The sequence below is a fragment of the Oratosquilla oratoria genome, chromosome 4 (genome assembly GCF_046742065.1).
Source record: "Oratosquilla oratoria isolate Oo_2021 chromosome 4, ASM4674206v1, whole genome shotgun sequence".
Lineage (NCBI taxonomy): Eukaryota > Metazoa > Arthropoda > Malacostraca > Stomatopoda > Squillidae > Oratosquilla > Oratosquilla oratoria.
The window spans coordinates 44,662,223-44,679,145 of NC_134780.1; the positions used below are offsets into that span (position 1 = coordinate 44,662,223).

A 16,923-nucleotide genomic window follows, 5' to 3' on the forward strand; every position below is an offset into this window, starting at 1 on the left:
ACTCATTTAAATCTATCCAAAAGGCCTCCCTCTCTTCCATGCTCTTCTCACTGCCCGGCCCATATGCACTTACAAAGACCCACATCTCCTTTCCCAGTTTCACCTTCATCCACATTATCCTTGAGGAAACCTCCTTCCACTCCACTATCCCTTTACCTATCTCCTCACTTACTAGAATAGCCACCCCTTCCCTCCCTCGCCCTCTCTTCACTCCTGATAACCTCCCACTTACACTCCCAAACATACACTCACTCTTCCCTTTCAACTTAGTTTCACTCAAAGCCAACACATCCAACTTTCTTCTCACAAACATACTACCTATCTCTTCCCTTTTACTCTCATCTGTACCACATCCACGCACATTAAAAGACCCAAACCTTAGGGTGCTGGCCCGAGGCCCGCCAGCACCCCTTATGCCTTTTCTTTTTGTTTTAGGAAATTGCCCCTTGGGGCTACAGGGAGAAGGATGCCTAGTCCCTCTCCCCGTCCCTTTCTTCTCGCCTCTTACGATCCAAGTGGGAAAACTTGGTGGCAGTATTCTTTTCCCCCACCACAGGGAAAATAATAATAATAATAATAATAATAATAATAATAATAATAATAATAATAATAATAATAATAATAATAATAATAATAATAATAATAATAATAATAATTATGATAATAATAATGATAATAATAATAATAATAGTAATAATAATAATAATAATAATAATAATAATAATAATAATAATAATAATAATAATAATAATAATAATAATAATAATAATAATAATAATAATAATAATAATAATAATAATAATAATAATGATAATAATGATAATAACAACAACAACAATAACAATAATGATAATAATAATAATAATAATAATAATAATAACAATGATAATAATGCCATATATGAAAAAATAGGTATTGATCGTCCTCACCCACATGTAAAAATACCCCCGACCAAATTATTATCATTATCTAATTTCATTCTATTTTATTCTAATTTCCAATGATTGTATGTATTTGCCGCCTAATAATTTCATGGATCAAGGCAATTTTGAAATTAATTTTGTTTCTAATTTCTCTACATCATTTCAATGATAATTCGCATATAATCTTGAAAAGTCCTTGATCCTTGTAATTCCGTGCACAATCCTTTAGGAACATCAGTTCTTCTATTTTCTATTACAAAACGATCACCAACTATTTTATTTTATTTCTATTTGGCCTAATAATAATAATAATAATAATAATAATAATAATAATAATAATAATAATAATAATAATAATAATAATAATAATAATAACAATAATAATAATAATAATTACAATAATAATAATAATTATAATAATAATAATAATGATAATAATAATGATAATAATAATAATTACAATAATTATAATAATTGTAATAATAATAATGATAATAATAATAATAATAATGTTAATAGTAAAAATTATAATAATAATAGCTAATTTTGTAAAGATTTCACACATGCATTTGCAAGCAGTATAGACGTACCTACTTCTAATGCTGCTGTAATTACCTAATCTTTTGGTATCAGCTATAAATATTTTAATTCTTAAGTCTATTTTAGTTATCTAACTTAGTCCGGAATTATTTTTATTCTTTTCTTCTTCTTTTTTTTTTTTTTTTTTTTTTTTGCAAGGGAAACCTTTTTTCATCATTCAAGGGTTACAGGCCTAATCACAAAAAGGGAAGGGCTAACTAAATAAAGACCAAGATTTTTCTCTTTTGATTCATTGTTTTCTTCTTTTCCTCACCCACAATCACTCTAAGTTTCTTTTAACCTCCAAATAACCCAGATATTTCTGTCTTTATTAAAATAATCGGGTAAAACAAGGAATACCTTGAACTACTTTTGCTTTAGACTGCCCTTGGTCGAGGAGGGGTCCGGGGAAGAAGAAAGATGGGAGGCCAGTTGTGGCACGTAGCTTATGTCCAAGAGAAATAATTATTAGACTCGTACACCGTTATATGAAGTCCACCACCATCATCAATCTTAAACTACCCCTCCCTTGCAACTCATGTCACCCCCAATTCAACTGTATTTGACTCACTGATATGTGGTTGGTTAAAAAAAAAAAATGCAGTCGACGACGATGCCAAAAGTGTTCGTTTCCTTATAAATGGATTTCTTTTTCCGCAGTGAATTTACCTGTTTCTGTGTTCTCACCAAATTTCTCCCCTTTACTTCTCTGGAAGCACTAGGATAGGTCAAAATTTATAAGAAACGTGGGTAAGTGTATAACCAAGCTAACATTATTATTGTGGTAGTAACCTTCAAAAGGATTGTGGCAGTCACAATACAATGAGAAAATACTGAATTATAATAATAATAAAAAAGTACTCAATGATCACCTGATGAATTGTCACAGCAGACTTCGACAGGGTGATAATTCTTCAGGTGGGTTACTCTGGGGGTGACAATTCTTCAGGGGTATCCTAGGGTTACGATCCTAAATTAACCTTACCAAACCCAACTTTACCCATGACTGTTTCAGTAGCCCCCTGGGCGAGGTACAGGTGGAGGTAAGGGAAGACACAGAAGGACGTGGAAGGGAGGAGGAGGAGGTGGATACGGTTGGGGGTTGAAGAGTTGGCAGGCGTTGGACAACTTGGGCTACTCATTCCCTCGTGCTTCCACCTGCCATCATGTGTGGCTCTAAGCCAGGAGATCCGATTCCCTTTTCATATTTTTTCAACAAATACTAGCACCAATTCATAACATCTATTATTCTTAAGTATTGTTTCCCCTGATTCATCTTTAAAATTAAATAACAGGTTTCAAATGAACTAACGCCTTCTTTCCCCCTCAATGGGTTTTAGAAAACGGACCAAAGCCAAGGCATTCCGACCGACTACTACTACTACAGACCGTGTTGTATTTACTCGTAGGTTATGAGGATTCGTTGAATAAAACAAAAGGAGCTTGTAGCTAGTTTCTTGTGAAAACTATATAACAGTTCTTTTTGCAACGGGAATTACACTAGGCATCACATGATTCATGTGAGATTAAATGAGTAGGATTTTGTCCGAGCCTGGAGGCAGACCAACCGATCTAGCCACCTGTTGACTCCTGGGGGGAAGAAATGAAGATACAAAGATACATCAGGAAGAAGGAGGAGAAGCGTACAGATACAAAATATACATTGATTTTATTCTACATAACTATTTTCAATTATTTCATATTCAGGTCACAGTGTCTAGCTCACGAAATAATTATATGATCCGGAAGTTCTTGGCAACCAAGTTCCAGAATTTTCTTCGGAGCCTTGTTAATGACGTCACTAGGCAGGCGACGAGGAAACAAAAGAGTAAAGTTTCAACTATTACGTCCTCTTTACTCGCTACCCGAGGTCAACACGTGGGTCCTATGAACCATCAAGATGAGGCGTCTAGGTAAGGAAGCGCTCAGTTCCTGCCCAAGCCTTCAACCCTAACCAAGTGTTCGGACAGCCAGGACGAGTAGCCGTTAGGAGTCGATCCCGAGGCCTGCGTAGCGATTACGTGTGTAAGACGTCTTACTAAATTGCTAACCAAAACCAAGTCGTTGAAGGACGGACGGATTCACAACTATGTCATTTTTTGGCACAAGGCCATGAGAGAGGTGTCACACACGATATGTAGAGTGATATGTTGTTTTCTAACTGTTAAACACCCATTAAACCCCATCAACCCAAATGGCGTGCTTTAGAAAGTTCATTTAAGACGAATCTAGACGGTTACTCCAGGGCTGGCCCCTCCCCTCCCCCAAGAGAGGGAATTCTAGACAAACTTTATCAACGTCATCAGCTCGGTGGGACACTCTCAGCCGAATGGAATTGTCAGTCGATAGAGGACATCACCGTGGTGAAGAGGTTGATCAAATTACTTTACGTACTTTTTTCTGATTAATGCCACAGGGTTTCGACTATTTTGTATCGGGGCAGCCACCGGTTCGATGAAAAGTTAATATATTTCTATATCGAAGTTCTGCTGCCGGACTTTCTTTTTGAACTCGGCCACCTGATGCTTCGAGACGAGCCAGGTGTAGAGGCAACCCACCTCCTGAAGGTGAGGGCACTCGTTCACGAGTCGTCCCATCATCTTGCTCGTGATGGGAGAGTTGAGAACCCGAATCTTGACTAGGTTCCTCCAGACGCCAGCATCCAGAAGTTCGCAGATGAGCCTATCGTAGAGCACGTGCGGGTTCTGGAGGACGAGCTCAAGCACCCGCATGTCGGTACACTTCGACAAGAACACCTTCAGGTCGTCCTCAGAGAGTTTCATGGATACGAGCTGGAGGGTATGAAGCGTCTGGAAGTACTGGATGTTCTCCGGAGCGAGATGGTACGGGATGTCCTCTCCTAGGATATACCCGTCCAGACAGAGGCTCTCCAAGTTCGGGCAGTACTGCGCCAGACACTGCAGGTGGTTCCGAGTGATGGAGAGCTTCTGCTGCGAGAAGCGGGTGTGGTAGGTGTAGAGGAAGAGGTGCTTCATCCTGTGGCCTACCTGCTGCAGGAACCAGACGAGGGCGTCGCAGTTGACGTCCGCGAACTTTGCCCGCTTCAACTTCTTGAGTCGAGCCAGTTTCTCAAGACGCGTGAGGTCCATCTCCGAGTTGCCGATGAAGGATACCTGGATGTACTCCAGGTTGGGGCACAGGTTGGTCAGCACCGTCAGCTGGAACTCGTCAAGGATCTCTCGCGAGTGGAACTCCTTCAGATTGCACTGGACGTCCTTGTAGTCGAGCGTCTGCAGGAACTTGAAGACCTGCTCCATCTTGATGTCTGGCACCCGAAGAAGTTCGATGTTGGTGAGAACTAAGAGAATGACGGCCACACCCGCCTCGGTCACCTTCGTCATGGTGAACTTAATCTCCTTGAGGGACTGGGAACACTTGGAAATGGGCAACAAAGTCCCTCCTTTACTAAGGGTCTCGATACATTCTCTAAGACTCTGATCAAGACCACACAGCTTCAGAACACCTTCGTCATTGACGTCATAACACCCCCGTAAGTCAATGCAGTGAAGCCGTTCGCACGTATTAGCAATAATCTCGATCATGTGGTTGTTGCAGAAGTCGGTGCACTGTAGGTATGTGAGGTTGTTGGCCGTGTGGAGGAAGGAGTAGAGTCTGGCAGCCCGGTCGCCGCAGCCGCCGTAGAAGAGCGAGAGGTCTTCAAGATTGCCGCCATGCAGAGTCTCGAGGACCCCGGTCTGGACGACGGAGCCGCTGGTTGAGAGACGTCGCGCCCGCAACTGCATGAGAAGTCTGACATGGGACGGGGAGAGCGTCTTCTGCATTCGCTCGCTTGCACTCAAAAGGGTCTCAGCTGAAAAGAGATGGAGAACTTTTGATTACCTTGCTATCATTATTACACTTCAAAAGAATGTGCATAACAGAGAAAAGAACAGTTGTTTTATCACTAACATTAGCTACCCTTGTTTAAAATTAAATATTCATAAAGATATATAAATCATCAACCATACCATATTTACACTTCACAACAGTCTCGTCAGCTATTTCCTTGTTCCTAAGTATTATGCATTAACTATTTTCTCAATTTAGTAATCAGCAAGTGTTTTGTGTCACTGAGACAGGGAATTGAGTATTCTGAAGCCTTAGATACCCATCCACGGTACGATTTGGTCTTGAGACCTCTGGACAGATCTGTTTGGGTCCAACCAGACTGGATCGTGAACGTCGGTCGGACAAACCAAAGTCAGCACATGCACGATCCAATCTGGTCGGATCCGACCGGATCTGTTCGGTGGCCTCAAGATCAGACCGTGCCATGGATCGAATCCCTTAGGACCGTGGTTCCCAAACTGGAGGTAAATTACCCCTCTGAAGGCAGTTAAAAAAAAAAAAATCGGGGGTAATGGAGGGGGCAATAGATGAAAAATTTAAGAATTCTTGAAATTAAGAAGCCAAGAATTCCTCAACTAGCTTCAAAGCACGCAACTCCATCCCTCCCACTGATGTTCTTGACATCTTTGGCAATAGTCATTAGAGATGCACAATTTTCAAATACAATAGATAAACGAAAATATCTCTAGTGTTTTAATTTAGACATATATATCAATGTTGACAACATTTTGTGATAGGGGTAACATGCTTAATGTGGCATAGTAAAATGGGTAACAAACTGAAAAGGTTTGGGAACCACTGCCTTAGGTCCCCTGGGAAGTTTCTCAAGGTAACGGGGGTATTTCCCTCAGGGGCCTGGGATCCCTCTGGGGGGTGCTTACCTATGACAGCCTGAAGGGAATTTGGTAGATGTTCATCGATGTGTGTCGTGGCTAACTGAAGCGTCGGGTCGTCTGATGTATACTCGTGTTGCGAACTAAGAGAGTCCAGAACCCCAGAGATGTGGGTCACGCACTGCTGGTACAAAGACCCAGGTTGCCTGCGGGGAGCCATTTTCCTATTGAGGGAAGAGAACACATAAAATTTATATAATACATACATACATACATATACCAAAGGCTTTTCCCCCTTACACGTGGAGTAGCCAAAAAGAAAAAGGCATAGAAATCACTCCCACCCATTTCATTTCCCATATATTCCACTCCCCTCCACCCTCCTCCCTCCCTCCTATTTATATAATAAATGAATAAAAGTATGGAGGTGATTATATATGGAAAATGTGCAAAGACGCGAAGGTCAGATTTGATATGTTTAGTTTATTACCGGCACCTGGCTAAAGATTTATCTTTGACAAAATTAGTTCCAAATGATTCAGTGTATTTGATAATACGATTATATCTATCAACACGTTAGATTAATTTATAGACCTCGTTTTTTGTTTTAACCAATATCCCACGACTTTATTCAGCTGAAGGCTGGACAAAGAGTCTCAATCAATCAAGGAGGCATTTTGTCCCTTTCAGCTAAATAAAATTGTGCTAAAGAAAGAAATGTACATACTAAGGAGGTTAACATATTGATCCCTAATGTTAAACATTAAAAACGATTACATCGACTGCATTGTGTACAGGAAATAGAACAGTAGGGTTAAAAATAGACATTGTTTACAAGTACGTCACCTGTTTCCAACATCGAGTGGCTAGACCCCCAGTATAGGTAAACGATGGAATAACCTCCAGCGTTCTTGATCACATGTTACATAGAGATTTTAGGACCCAGACAAACTTCTTTGCGATATATTATGATGCTCTTTTATTTACTCTGTGATTCGATCTCGTTATAGACCTCAAAGTCTCCTGTTGGTTTGAATTTCCGTGAGGATCCGTTGTAAGAAGCCACTGATCAAAGAAAATGGACTGATATGGGATGGGCGTCATGCATGTAGATCATTTGGTGTGTGTGTGTGTGTGTGTGTGTGTGTGTGTGTGTGTGTGTGTGTGTGTGTGTGTGTGTGTGTGTGTGTGTGTGTGTGTGTGTGTGTGTGTGTGTGTGTGTGTGTGTGTGTGTGTGTGTGTGTGTGTGTGTGTGTGTGTGTGTGTGTGTGTGTGTGTGTGTGTGTGTGTGTGCTCACCATGGTCTGGGATCACGTGTTGGACTCGTAATCGACAGCTATTTCCCTCGCGTATGAGAGCTCAGAGCTCATATGTGACCTTACACGCAGACACACACCTAACTCTCCTCCCACGAGAATTGGTGTAACGACCCACAGCGCAGCGATACTGAAATTATTTCAGCCCTGGTCGGGATTCGAACTCGGACTGCTGTAGCAGCGGTTGCGAACGCTACCACTGCGCCGTCGAGTCGTGTGTGTGTGTGTGTGTGTGTGTGTGTGTGTGTGTGTGTGTGTGTGTGTGTGTGTGTGTGTGTGTGTGTGTGTGTGTGTGTGTGTGTGTGTGTGTGTGTGTGTGTGTGTGTGTGTGTGTGTGTGTGTGTGTGTGTGTGTGTGTGTGTGTGTGTGTGTATTTTTCACTTCATCTAATGGGAATGAGTAATTTTCACTGTATTTATATTTTGCACTTCTCATTATTATCCGTACGTTATTCATGTTCATTTTGGTAAAGTTATTCAATTTGTCTAAGTCATGCTTGGACCTATATGTACCATAACTTTGCTTAAAACTTTTACATAAATTGTCAACTTTATTTTGAAAGAGCTATAGAAATGTTCTTCAATTTCAAATATCACTTGATATTCACAATACCTGTCTTAACGGTTCATCTACAAATTTAAATAAAATTCGAAGGTCTTCATTATCAATATTGTTACATCAATATTTTCGTTGTTAGAATGTTATGTTTATTTCCTACGTTCTACTACATCATTGTCGGTGTATCAGTCCTTTCGTTCTTATATATTTTTTCAATTATTATTAAACTTTTATTGTTAAACAATGTCGCATTGCCTTTCATGATTATTTCTTTTTTATTATTGGACCCATTTCATTGTGATTTTTTTACTCTAGTTTACCTACATATCTTTTCATTTATCGATTTATACATTTACATAAGATTCAACAACGGCTACCCCTTTTCTTATGCGATGCTGTTCACTGGAGGACTCTTCATGGTTGAATCAGATCGCATAGTATATATCTAATAATTGTTTCTGATTTTTAGTCCACATTGTGAACCTCAAAGGGTTCACGGACCACAGCTTGAGGTCCATTGGTCCACTAAGTGGGCCACCGCGCTGAAGGGACTGATCACGTGATGTGACACTTCCTGGTTCGTCCTTGAAGACCTCCCACGTAGCCTTGTCCCTCGAGCCTTACGTAAACTTGGTTTGATATGTGTATTCTCTCCTTCTTCTTCTATTTTTGGGCAAGTGGAATGAGCTTCAGGTAAACAGACCCGCGAGCCTTTTGCTTTGCCAAACTGGCCGCAGAATGACATCAGAACTATGCCCGGTCACACTTTGTAAATATTATGCCCACTTCAACTTCCTGCTGCATCCATCGGAATGAAGAAATACACGTTTACCCCTCTCCGTCACAACGGCCTCTTGGCAAACAAAATAGATATTGGAAGTAGACGCACTTTCGTTGAAGACCCCTTTACGACAGACTTTTCATATATTCTATTCTGACTCGCGTCGTGCAATCTTAGTCACCTCAAGAACAAACCTGGAGTGTGACAGGGTCGTGATTGAGAGATACCCCATTCAATTTCGAGTCTGTTTCTAAACAGAATAGAATAGAAAGAAGTAGAATAAAATATAATCAAATGGATGAAAGTAGAATGAAATCAAATAAAATGAAATAGAATAGAATGGAATACAATACAATAGCACCAACTGGAAGAGCATTTATAAATGACGTTATCACATTGAAGGTGCTTATAGAGTTCCATTAACATACTACATTATCTAATCGTGTTTGTGTGTGTGTGTGTGTGTGTGTGTGTGTGTGTGTGTGTGTGTGTGTGTGTGTGTGTGTGTGTGTGTGTGTGACCTTACACGCACACATGCACCCAACTCCCCGCCCACGAGAATTGGAGTAACAACCCACAGCGCAGCGATACTGAAATTATTTCAGCCCCGGGCGGGATACGAACCCGGACCTCCGTAGTGGCAGCTGGGAACTCTACCAACCGCGCAACGAGAGAGAGAGAGAGAGAGAGAGAGAGAGAGAGAGAGAGAGAGTGTGTGTGTGTGTGTGTGTGTGTGTGTGTGTGTGTGTGTGTGTGTGTGCGCGTGTGTGTGTGTGCAGATATTTCTTGACTATCCCCATACCACCCAAAACGCGAGCGTCGCACGATACCGATACTCTCACTTCGTGGTGGGTGGTTGTGTGTGTGCGTGTGTGGCGGGGGGGGGGTTATAGTACTCTTGCGAAGAGGACGAGTGAGGTGCAGAGTATATATTGTAAGGACAAGGGGGCAAAGGGAGAGAGAGGGACCCCGTTGTGAGTTTATTTCCGTCCACCAAAGGGTGATGACGCTTGCGTTGCTCTACATGCCGCCCGTTTGTGTCACCCTGATCTTGCCATCGTGTTCAATCCACAGTTTTTTTTCTTTTCTTTCTTAATTTCTGGTAGAGGATTTCATTAAACAAAAGAGAATCGCTAAGGCCGGGTGGGATAATTGCCGAAACGTTTTGAACCATTAGGGACTTGGCGCGTCTATTCTCCACTCAAGTGAACAGGACACTAGTGTTAACTTAAGAGAAACATGTAAAGTGGTTACCATTATTGGAGAAGTTTTCGGAAAAGTTCTGCTGGCACTTCGCCAGGACGAAATCTGTGAAGTGGTTGGTCATCTCTTGAGGGCCAGCCTCGGCAAGGGGACCTTCATGGAGACCTGAACACGTGTCGTTTGTTTGTTTTTACTTTCCAGATCCTCTTCTTGGTACCGCCAGACGATTCTAATCCAATGAAAGTAAGCCACTTTCGTTCCAGCGACCGACAAACCACCATAACGTTTGTGATCGTCTTTGTCGATTTTTTTCCCCCTTTTGTCTTACTTATTCGTTTCTTTATTTGAACCCTGGCATAAGAATACGTAGTGGCCAGCATTGGCAACTGTCCAGGTAGTGCGCTTCGATGTCCTGATGTTCTTAATGGACGTGGTGTTAGTGAGGAAAGACTTTGTGGGGATCGCAAAGGTTAGTGTTTGAACTACGAAAGGGATGTACACAAACAGACACAAAAACGCGCGCGCGCACACACGCACACGCACACACTTTTGTGTGTGTATGCATATGTGTGCATTGTGTATGTGAGTGCATTTACTGAAATAAACCTACCTATATTTGCCTAATTGTAATATGCAAATTGAGAGTTATACTCGTGGGATCCTTCTCTGTGTTTCCACTTATCAAACATTGCTTTAAATCAATATATGTTATACGCCTGTACTGCTTCTCATTGATTCCACATATCCTACCATTTGTGCGAAAAAAATATTTCTTAGTCTTTCAGTGTGTGTGTGTGTGTGTGTGTGTGTGTGTGTGTGTGTGTGTGTGTGTGTGTGTGTGTGTGTGTGTATGAGAGAGAGAGGGAGAGAGAGAGAGAGAGAGAGAGAGAGAGAGAGAGAGAGAGAGAGAGAGAGAGAGAGAGAGAGAGAGAGAGAGAGAGAGAGAGAGAGAGAGGGGACACACACACACACACACACACACACACACACACACACACACACACACACACACACACACACACACACACACACACACACACACACACACACACACACACACACACACACACAGAATCACTATATATATTTCCTCTTATCTCCCCCTCCCCTCCCCCCACTCCAAGATAGAGTCAATTGTAAAGCTTCACAAAATTATTCCATTTGGTGCGGTCTCTGTGATGTGTCCTCTTCAATATTCTTTATGTTGTCGCCCTTGCCTATATCATTTCTTTCGTCCCATTACCCCGTCTCTAACTGGATCATTTCTTAACCTGAGATGCTGAAATAGAGTTTAAGGGGTGTTGGGAAACTGAATACATGGCGGTAAAATATCACTTCTATGCCCTTTACTTTCCCTCGGGTTTTCTTATTTCCTTTATTAACAAAGATTCGTTTAGTTTTAGTTTTATGGAATCTATAAAATAAATGGTCAAGCAACACTTCACTTTCCTTTGTCCTTCTAGAAATCAGATGTTTACGAAAGTTTAGTGGGTGCTACACTACCTAGACCTGACTACTATCTACTCAACATCTTCTTTTCTTTCGGTTTCCAGAAGTATTAGGGTTTCTTTCTTCTTCCAGCCTCAAGACGTGGCCATACAATCTTTGTTGACTTTTGTTATTTCTAATATTTACAGGAAATCAACGATCTACTAGGTTACACAGCCTCTTGTTCTTGTACATGGTCTCACACACACACACACACACACACACACACACACACACACACACACACACACACACACACACACACACACACACACACACACACACACACACACACACACACACACACACACAGATACGAAGACCCAATAAAAACAGAAGAAAAAATTATTGACTGCAATTGAACCACTACAACCTGCCTTTTAGGAGACAGTAATCCAAATTATCATTATTTGAGTATTATGTCCTGTAGATGGCGTCCTCCTGTACGTATATATTCTTCCTATCTGCTGTTTAGGTTCCCCATTGCTCGCTGCAACATCTCAGCTGGGACACCACGAATTTCGTCTTGAATTCTCTGTTTCAATTCATCCATTGTCCTTGGCCGAGTCGTATAGATCCGACTTTTCAGGTAGCCCCCCCCCCAAAAAAAAAAAAATCACAAACGGACAAATCCGGTGTTCTTGGGGACCAGGGAATGTCACCGAATCTTGAAATTAAGTTACCGAACAATTCTCGCACAGTTACCATTGATTGCCTTGCAGAGTGAGTGTGTGTGTGTGTGTGTGTGTGTGTGTAAAGAGAGAAAAAGAGAGAGCATACCACGCATCCGACTTAGTTTATACCAAAAGGTCTCTGTCGGCATGCTCCGCCTCTGTAACTCTTATGATGAAGAACGAAGTCAAAGAAAATGCAAGGTGGTTTGGTGGTGTTAATGATGATGGTGGTGGGGAAGGTAGCTGTTCTATTAGTACAGAAGAAGGATGAATGGGGCTAGGAGTGGGATGGGAGGCGGGGGGGGGGGAGAACCGAGCTCTGGCAAGAGAGTGGGCAGGGATGGGACGAGAGTGCCACATTTCGTCCTAGGGTTAGGTAATGTTGGCTTGTATAGTAAGTTGATTCTTAGCCCGGGGGTAAATGTACCCCTGGGGGGGATCAAACTTAACATAACATGGGATGAATATATTCATAAAAAATATTTATTCATTCTGTAGTACGTTATACGTGATGGGTCTTTTTCATAACGCGAATGGGATGTACATTTTCCTTCTTGATCATAGTTTAATTTGTGTAGAACCTTGTCACGTCCTTAGCGTGAATAGAATCCTGTGGTTGTGCTGCGTCACGCTCTTGTGTGAATAAAGTCTCCTTCTTGTATTATCTAGGCACGCCTTGCGATATGTGTAATATATGTTATAATTTGTATTGTATATCTTAAAATATAACTCATTGCGCAATACCCCTCTGCTGTGGCGCGTCTCATTACGTCGTCTGTCATAACGCCAAGCTCAGGAGAAACGTTACATAATTTGGCGGGGAAGCTTAATTTGCTTTCCCATTGGTTGAAGGTGTATAAACTACCTACTTAGATACCTTTTGGCACCCCGAAAACGTAAGCACCAATTCCCGGACTATAAACGGCGAAACAGAGAGCGACCCGAAGGAGACACATAGTCTATAAGAGAGGGGCAATAGAGAAAAGAAGCAGAGAAAACCAGAACGCGAAAAGAACAGAGGAAACAAGAAAAGAAGCAGACGCCCAGGGCCTATCTGAATCTACGTGGAAATTATTCTACATTCGTTGATTACGACAACTCCACTAAACAAGTCCTTTAGACCACAACAATTGCCTGTCTCCACGCGAAGTGCACAACCTTTGTGTTTTCCCGAATTGTTTCGGGCATTTCCAGACTGCTGCAGGACTAAGTGCGACTCGACACTCTCTGTCACTTCTCAACTACGAAACATCAACGAATATCTTACGTGTTCCCGACTACCAGATGCTTCACAAACCAGAAGTTATTGTGCATCAGTGTCTCACCATTTCTTCCCGAGACTGGATAGTCGGCCAAAACTCTTTTTTCCGTTGGTGCGACGTCTAGTAATCAGAATCAAGACTCGTCTACACCATAATCAAGACTTCGTTTCAAACCACCTGGTCATACGTGCTGCGCACCCAACTACTTGGTAAATAATTATCCATTTAATTCATGTAACATTTAATGATATGCTTCCATATTCTATGTCAATTTATATTGTATATATATATTTTTTTTCTTAAGTAAATTTAACGAAGAGTTTAACCATCTTGTCTGAACTCTGTCACTTGTCCTAACTGCACACGGCCTTTTTTTACGCGACCAGCCTGGCCCATAGGTGGGCCGTGACAACCCTTAATGTTAATTTTTTTTATTTATCTATCTATTCATCTTTTATTCCTTTATTTAGTTATCCATTTATTTATGTGTCTACTTATCTATTATTTTTTCTATCTTATTTTATCATATTATCTTATTTTATTATTATTCTATCTCACTCTATTTTACTTTATTCTTTTTAGTTTTATTTATTTACTTTTATGTCAACTATGGCTAAGTATATCAACCTAAAGCAGTAAATAACTACGGAGGAGCAGAGAATCACTGGGTGAGTGGCTCGACCACATGCACAATTCCTCTCTGTCACAGAAGAATTAGATAGTTGTACGAGTGCCTCCAGCAGGTCTTGTAATTACATAATAATGAGCAACGGAGCCTGTGGGAGATCCCCCAGGGACAGGATCTCGCAAGAGACCGAAAAATGTGGGTAGAATGTTTCCTATGGACGTTGATAACAATAGATGAATTAGTTAAAATAAAAAATCGGCCTACAGCTTGGGGGTGGCGCACGCGCACACACACACAATGCATACACATGTACATGCGTTCACACATGTTCCACCATCTGCTCACGTGTGACGTAGACTTGTGTGTGTGAGGTTGCCCACGTCCGTAAATACATGACGTACTGTCCACTTGCTTGCTTGCGTCATGGTCACGAGGGGGGAAGAGTTTAGACGTTGATTGCATAAACTCGGCAAGCGACGGAGGAAGGGGAGTAGGTGAAGTGCTTCATGTCACACCCATGATGTTCGCGTTCTTTGGCAAACCCCTCGACAGGAAAATGTTTGTATTCAAGAGAGACGGAGGCGGAGACAGAGGAGCCAAGGGAGGGGGATGGCGGTGGCAGCTGGGGGTGGTGGCGGCAGCTAGTGGGGAATAGGTAACTAATCTGGATAGCCGTGAGTGGGGTTGGGGATACAGGTGCCCTCCACTCCACTCCTCCCTTCCTCTCTAAGTTCTCCTCCACCCACCCATCCTCAGGTCCTCCTTCCCCTTCTTCCCCCTCTACCCCGATCAAGAAAAAAAAAACACTAAAGCACACCATGAAGCTATTGATTGCAGACGAAATAGTCACCCTTGCCAGACATACTTGGAAATCTAGAGGTAGTGAGTCACCAATAGCCGTAAGGTATCGATAAAGAGACTTCATCTTCGTGAGATGAGGTCAATGCTCAACAGCCCACAGCGTCCCGTGGGACTCAACATATTCGAAAAGTCTTCGAGTGGGCAAGACAGTGGGAAACGGAGCACATCTTTCATCCTCAGACCTTTGAGGCTGTTCTCTGGCACGCTGCCAGGAAGTCATTAATCACGAGGGTAATAGCAATCATTGACCACTAATAAATTACTTTATTTTTAGAGCATAACTTCATTTTCTCATTCTGTTGACGGATGCATCAGAAGATGAGATCTATGCAGCATAATGGGCGTTAATTGAGCCCAGTGATGTCTCCGTTGATGCGAGAGGCCATGTAGCCTAAGAAAGTGGCAGTTCAAAAATAAAGTCACCTGTACCTGATCTCTTCAAATATATCACAAAAATTTCACGTATTTTCATTACAACTCAAATTTGTTTTACCCCTTTGGATCAGTAACGCGCTTCGAAACTTTATTGAAGAAGTGATTTATGTATCAACAGATTAATCCTTCGTCTGGTGTAGTCCCCAGTCTGAGAAACCAATTTCTGAAGTTATTGTGAACAAAGACGAAAAAAGTTATTATTAGGCCAAAGGTGAGTAACTGCATGAGAAGTAAGCACACTTTCGAAATATATAAGAACGATCCTTGGATTTAGCGAAAAAGGTCTTCGAGTTCAAAAAGCCGGTGGGGGGGAGGGTTCCCTCGCTTGATTAAAATTTCCTGGTAGAACCCACCACCCCCATCCAATAAAATTATATATAATATATATATATATATATATCTATATATATATGTATATATATATATATATATGTATGTATATATATGTATATATGTGTATGTATATATATATATATTTATATGTATACAAATATATATATATATCTATATCTATATGTATGTATATATTATATATATATATACACTGCTGTATTTCACAGAAGCACGTGAAAATTAATTTGGAGAAAAAACACTGGTAATGAGAAACGTAGTCCGAACGTTTTCGTCTATTTAGGATATTTGGTTTAAGACTATGTTTCACATTTACCACTGAGTTCATCACAAAAACAAAGTGTGTTGCTGAGGTTATATCAAAGAAAGTCAATCTACGACCCATCAGAAGATAAACAAAATAAAACGAAGTGCAACAAAATCAGATAAAGACAAAGCAGAAGAACATTAAACAAAACTGAAAAGAAAACGGAAAACCAAATTAAGATAACGGAGAAGAAGAGTGCATAAAAGAAAAGGTGGGAAGAGAAAACGGCGACTATGGGGCGTGCCTGGTAAAGCTGGGATCAGTGCCCCCAATGCAAGCGAGTTTTTGCTGCCTGTATCATGACCGCCATGTAATAACGGGGGTGGGGGTGGGGGGTTGTTGATCGTGAGAGGAGGGGGAGAGGAGTTCGTCAGAGGAACATAAACATGTAAGGGGTAAGCTAACGTCCTGCAGTGGTAGAGACGAGTGTGCTTATCACAAGATAATAAATCTTCACATTGCGAGCTGAAGCAGACTGAATCGAAAGTATTCATAGAAAAATCTAGAAGGGACAGAGGAACGGGATTGGACCTGGGCAGGGCTAGTAACCAAAATAGAGGATGGCAGATGAAGTTAGGCGGTTAGTGACTGGATGCCAAGAGATGGTAAGCGTAGTAGGGAGAGAGACCAGAAATGCGACGTGAATGTCTCAGAAATCACAGAGGTTGGGAAATGCATTTCGTCAGATGTGTCTCTTCACTTGGTGTATTTGTGTGTTAATGCATGCATGCATGTATGTATGTATTTATGTATGTGTATGTATGTATGTATTTAGATATGTGTGTATGTATTTAAGTATGTAAGTATGTGTGTATGTATGTATGAATATCGATTTCAGTGTTTGGGTGCGGCCA

General features: G+C 41.4%; 1 protein-coding gene across 1 annotated transcript in view; it reads right to left on the reverse strand.

Annotated features, from left to right (window-relative positions):
- Positions 1 to 2,943: 2,943 nt before the first annotated feature.
- LOC143024837 (uncharacterized) overlaps positions 2,944 to 16,923 on the reverse strand; it is a 29,761-nt gene continuing 15,781 nt past the window's right edge. The window contains exons 2-3 of the mRNA XM_076184111.1: positions 6,254 to 6,429; positions 2,944 to 5,334 (exon numbers count right to left, since the gene is read on the reverse strand). Of these exons, the coding sequence (XP_076040226.1) occupies positions 3,965 to 5,334; positions 6,254 to 6,425 (1,542 nt within the window). The 5' untranslated portion in view covers positions 6,426 to 6,429 and the 3' untranslated portion in view covers positions 2,944 to 3,964. The remainder of the gene's footprint in view (positions 5,335 to 6,253; positions 6,430 to 16,923) is intronic.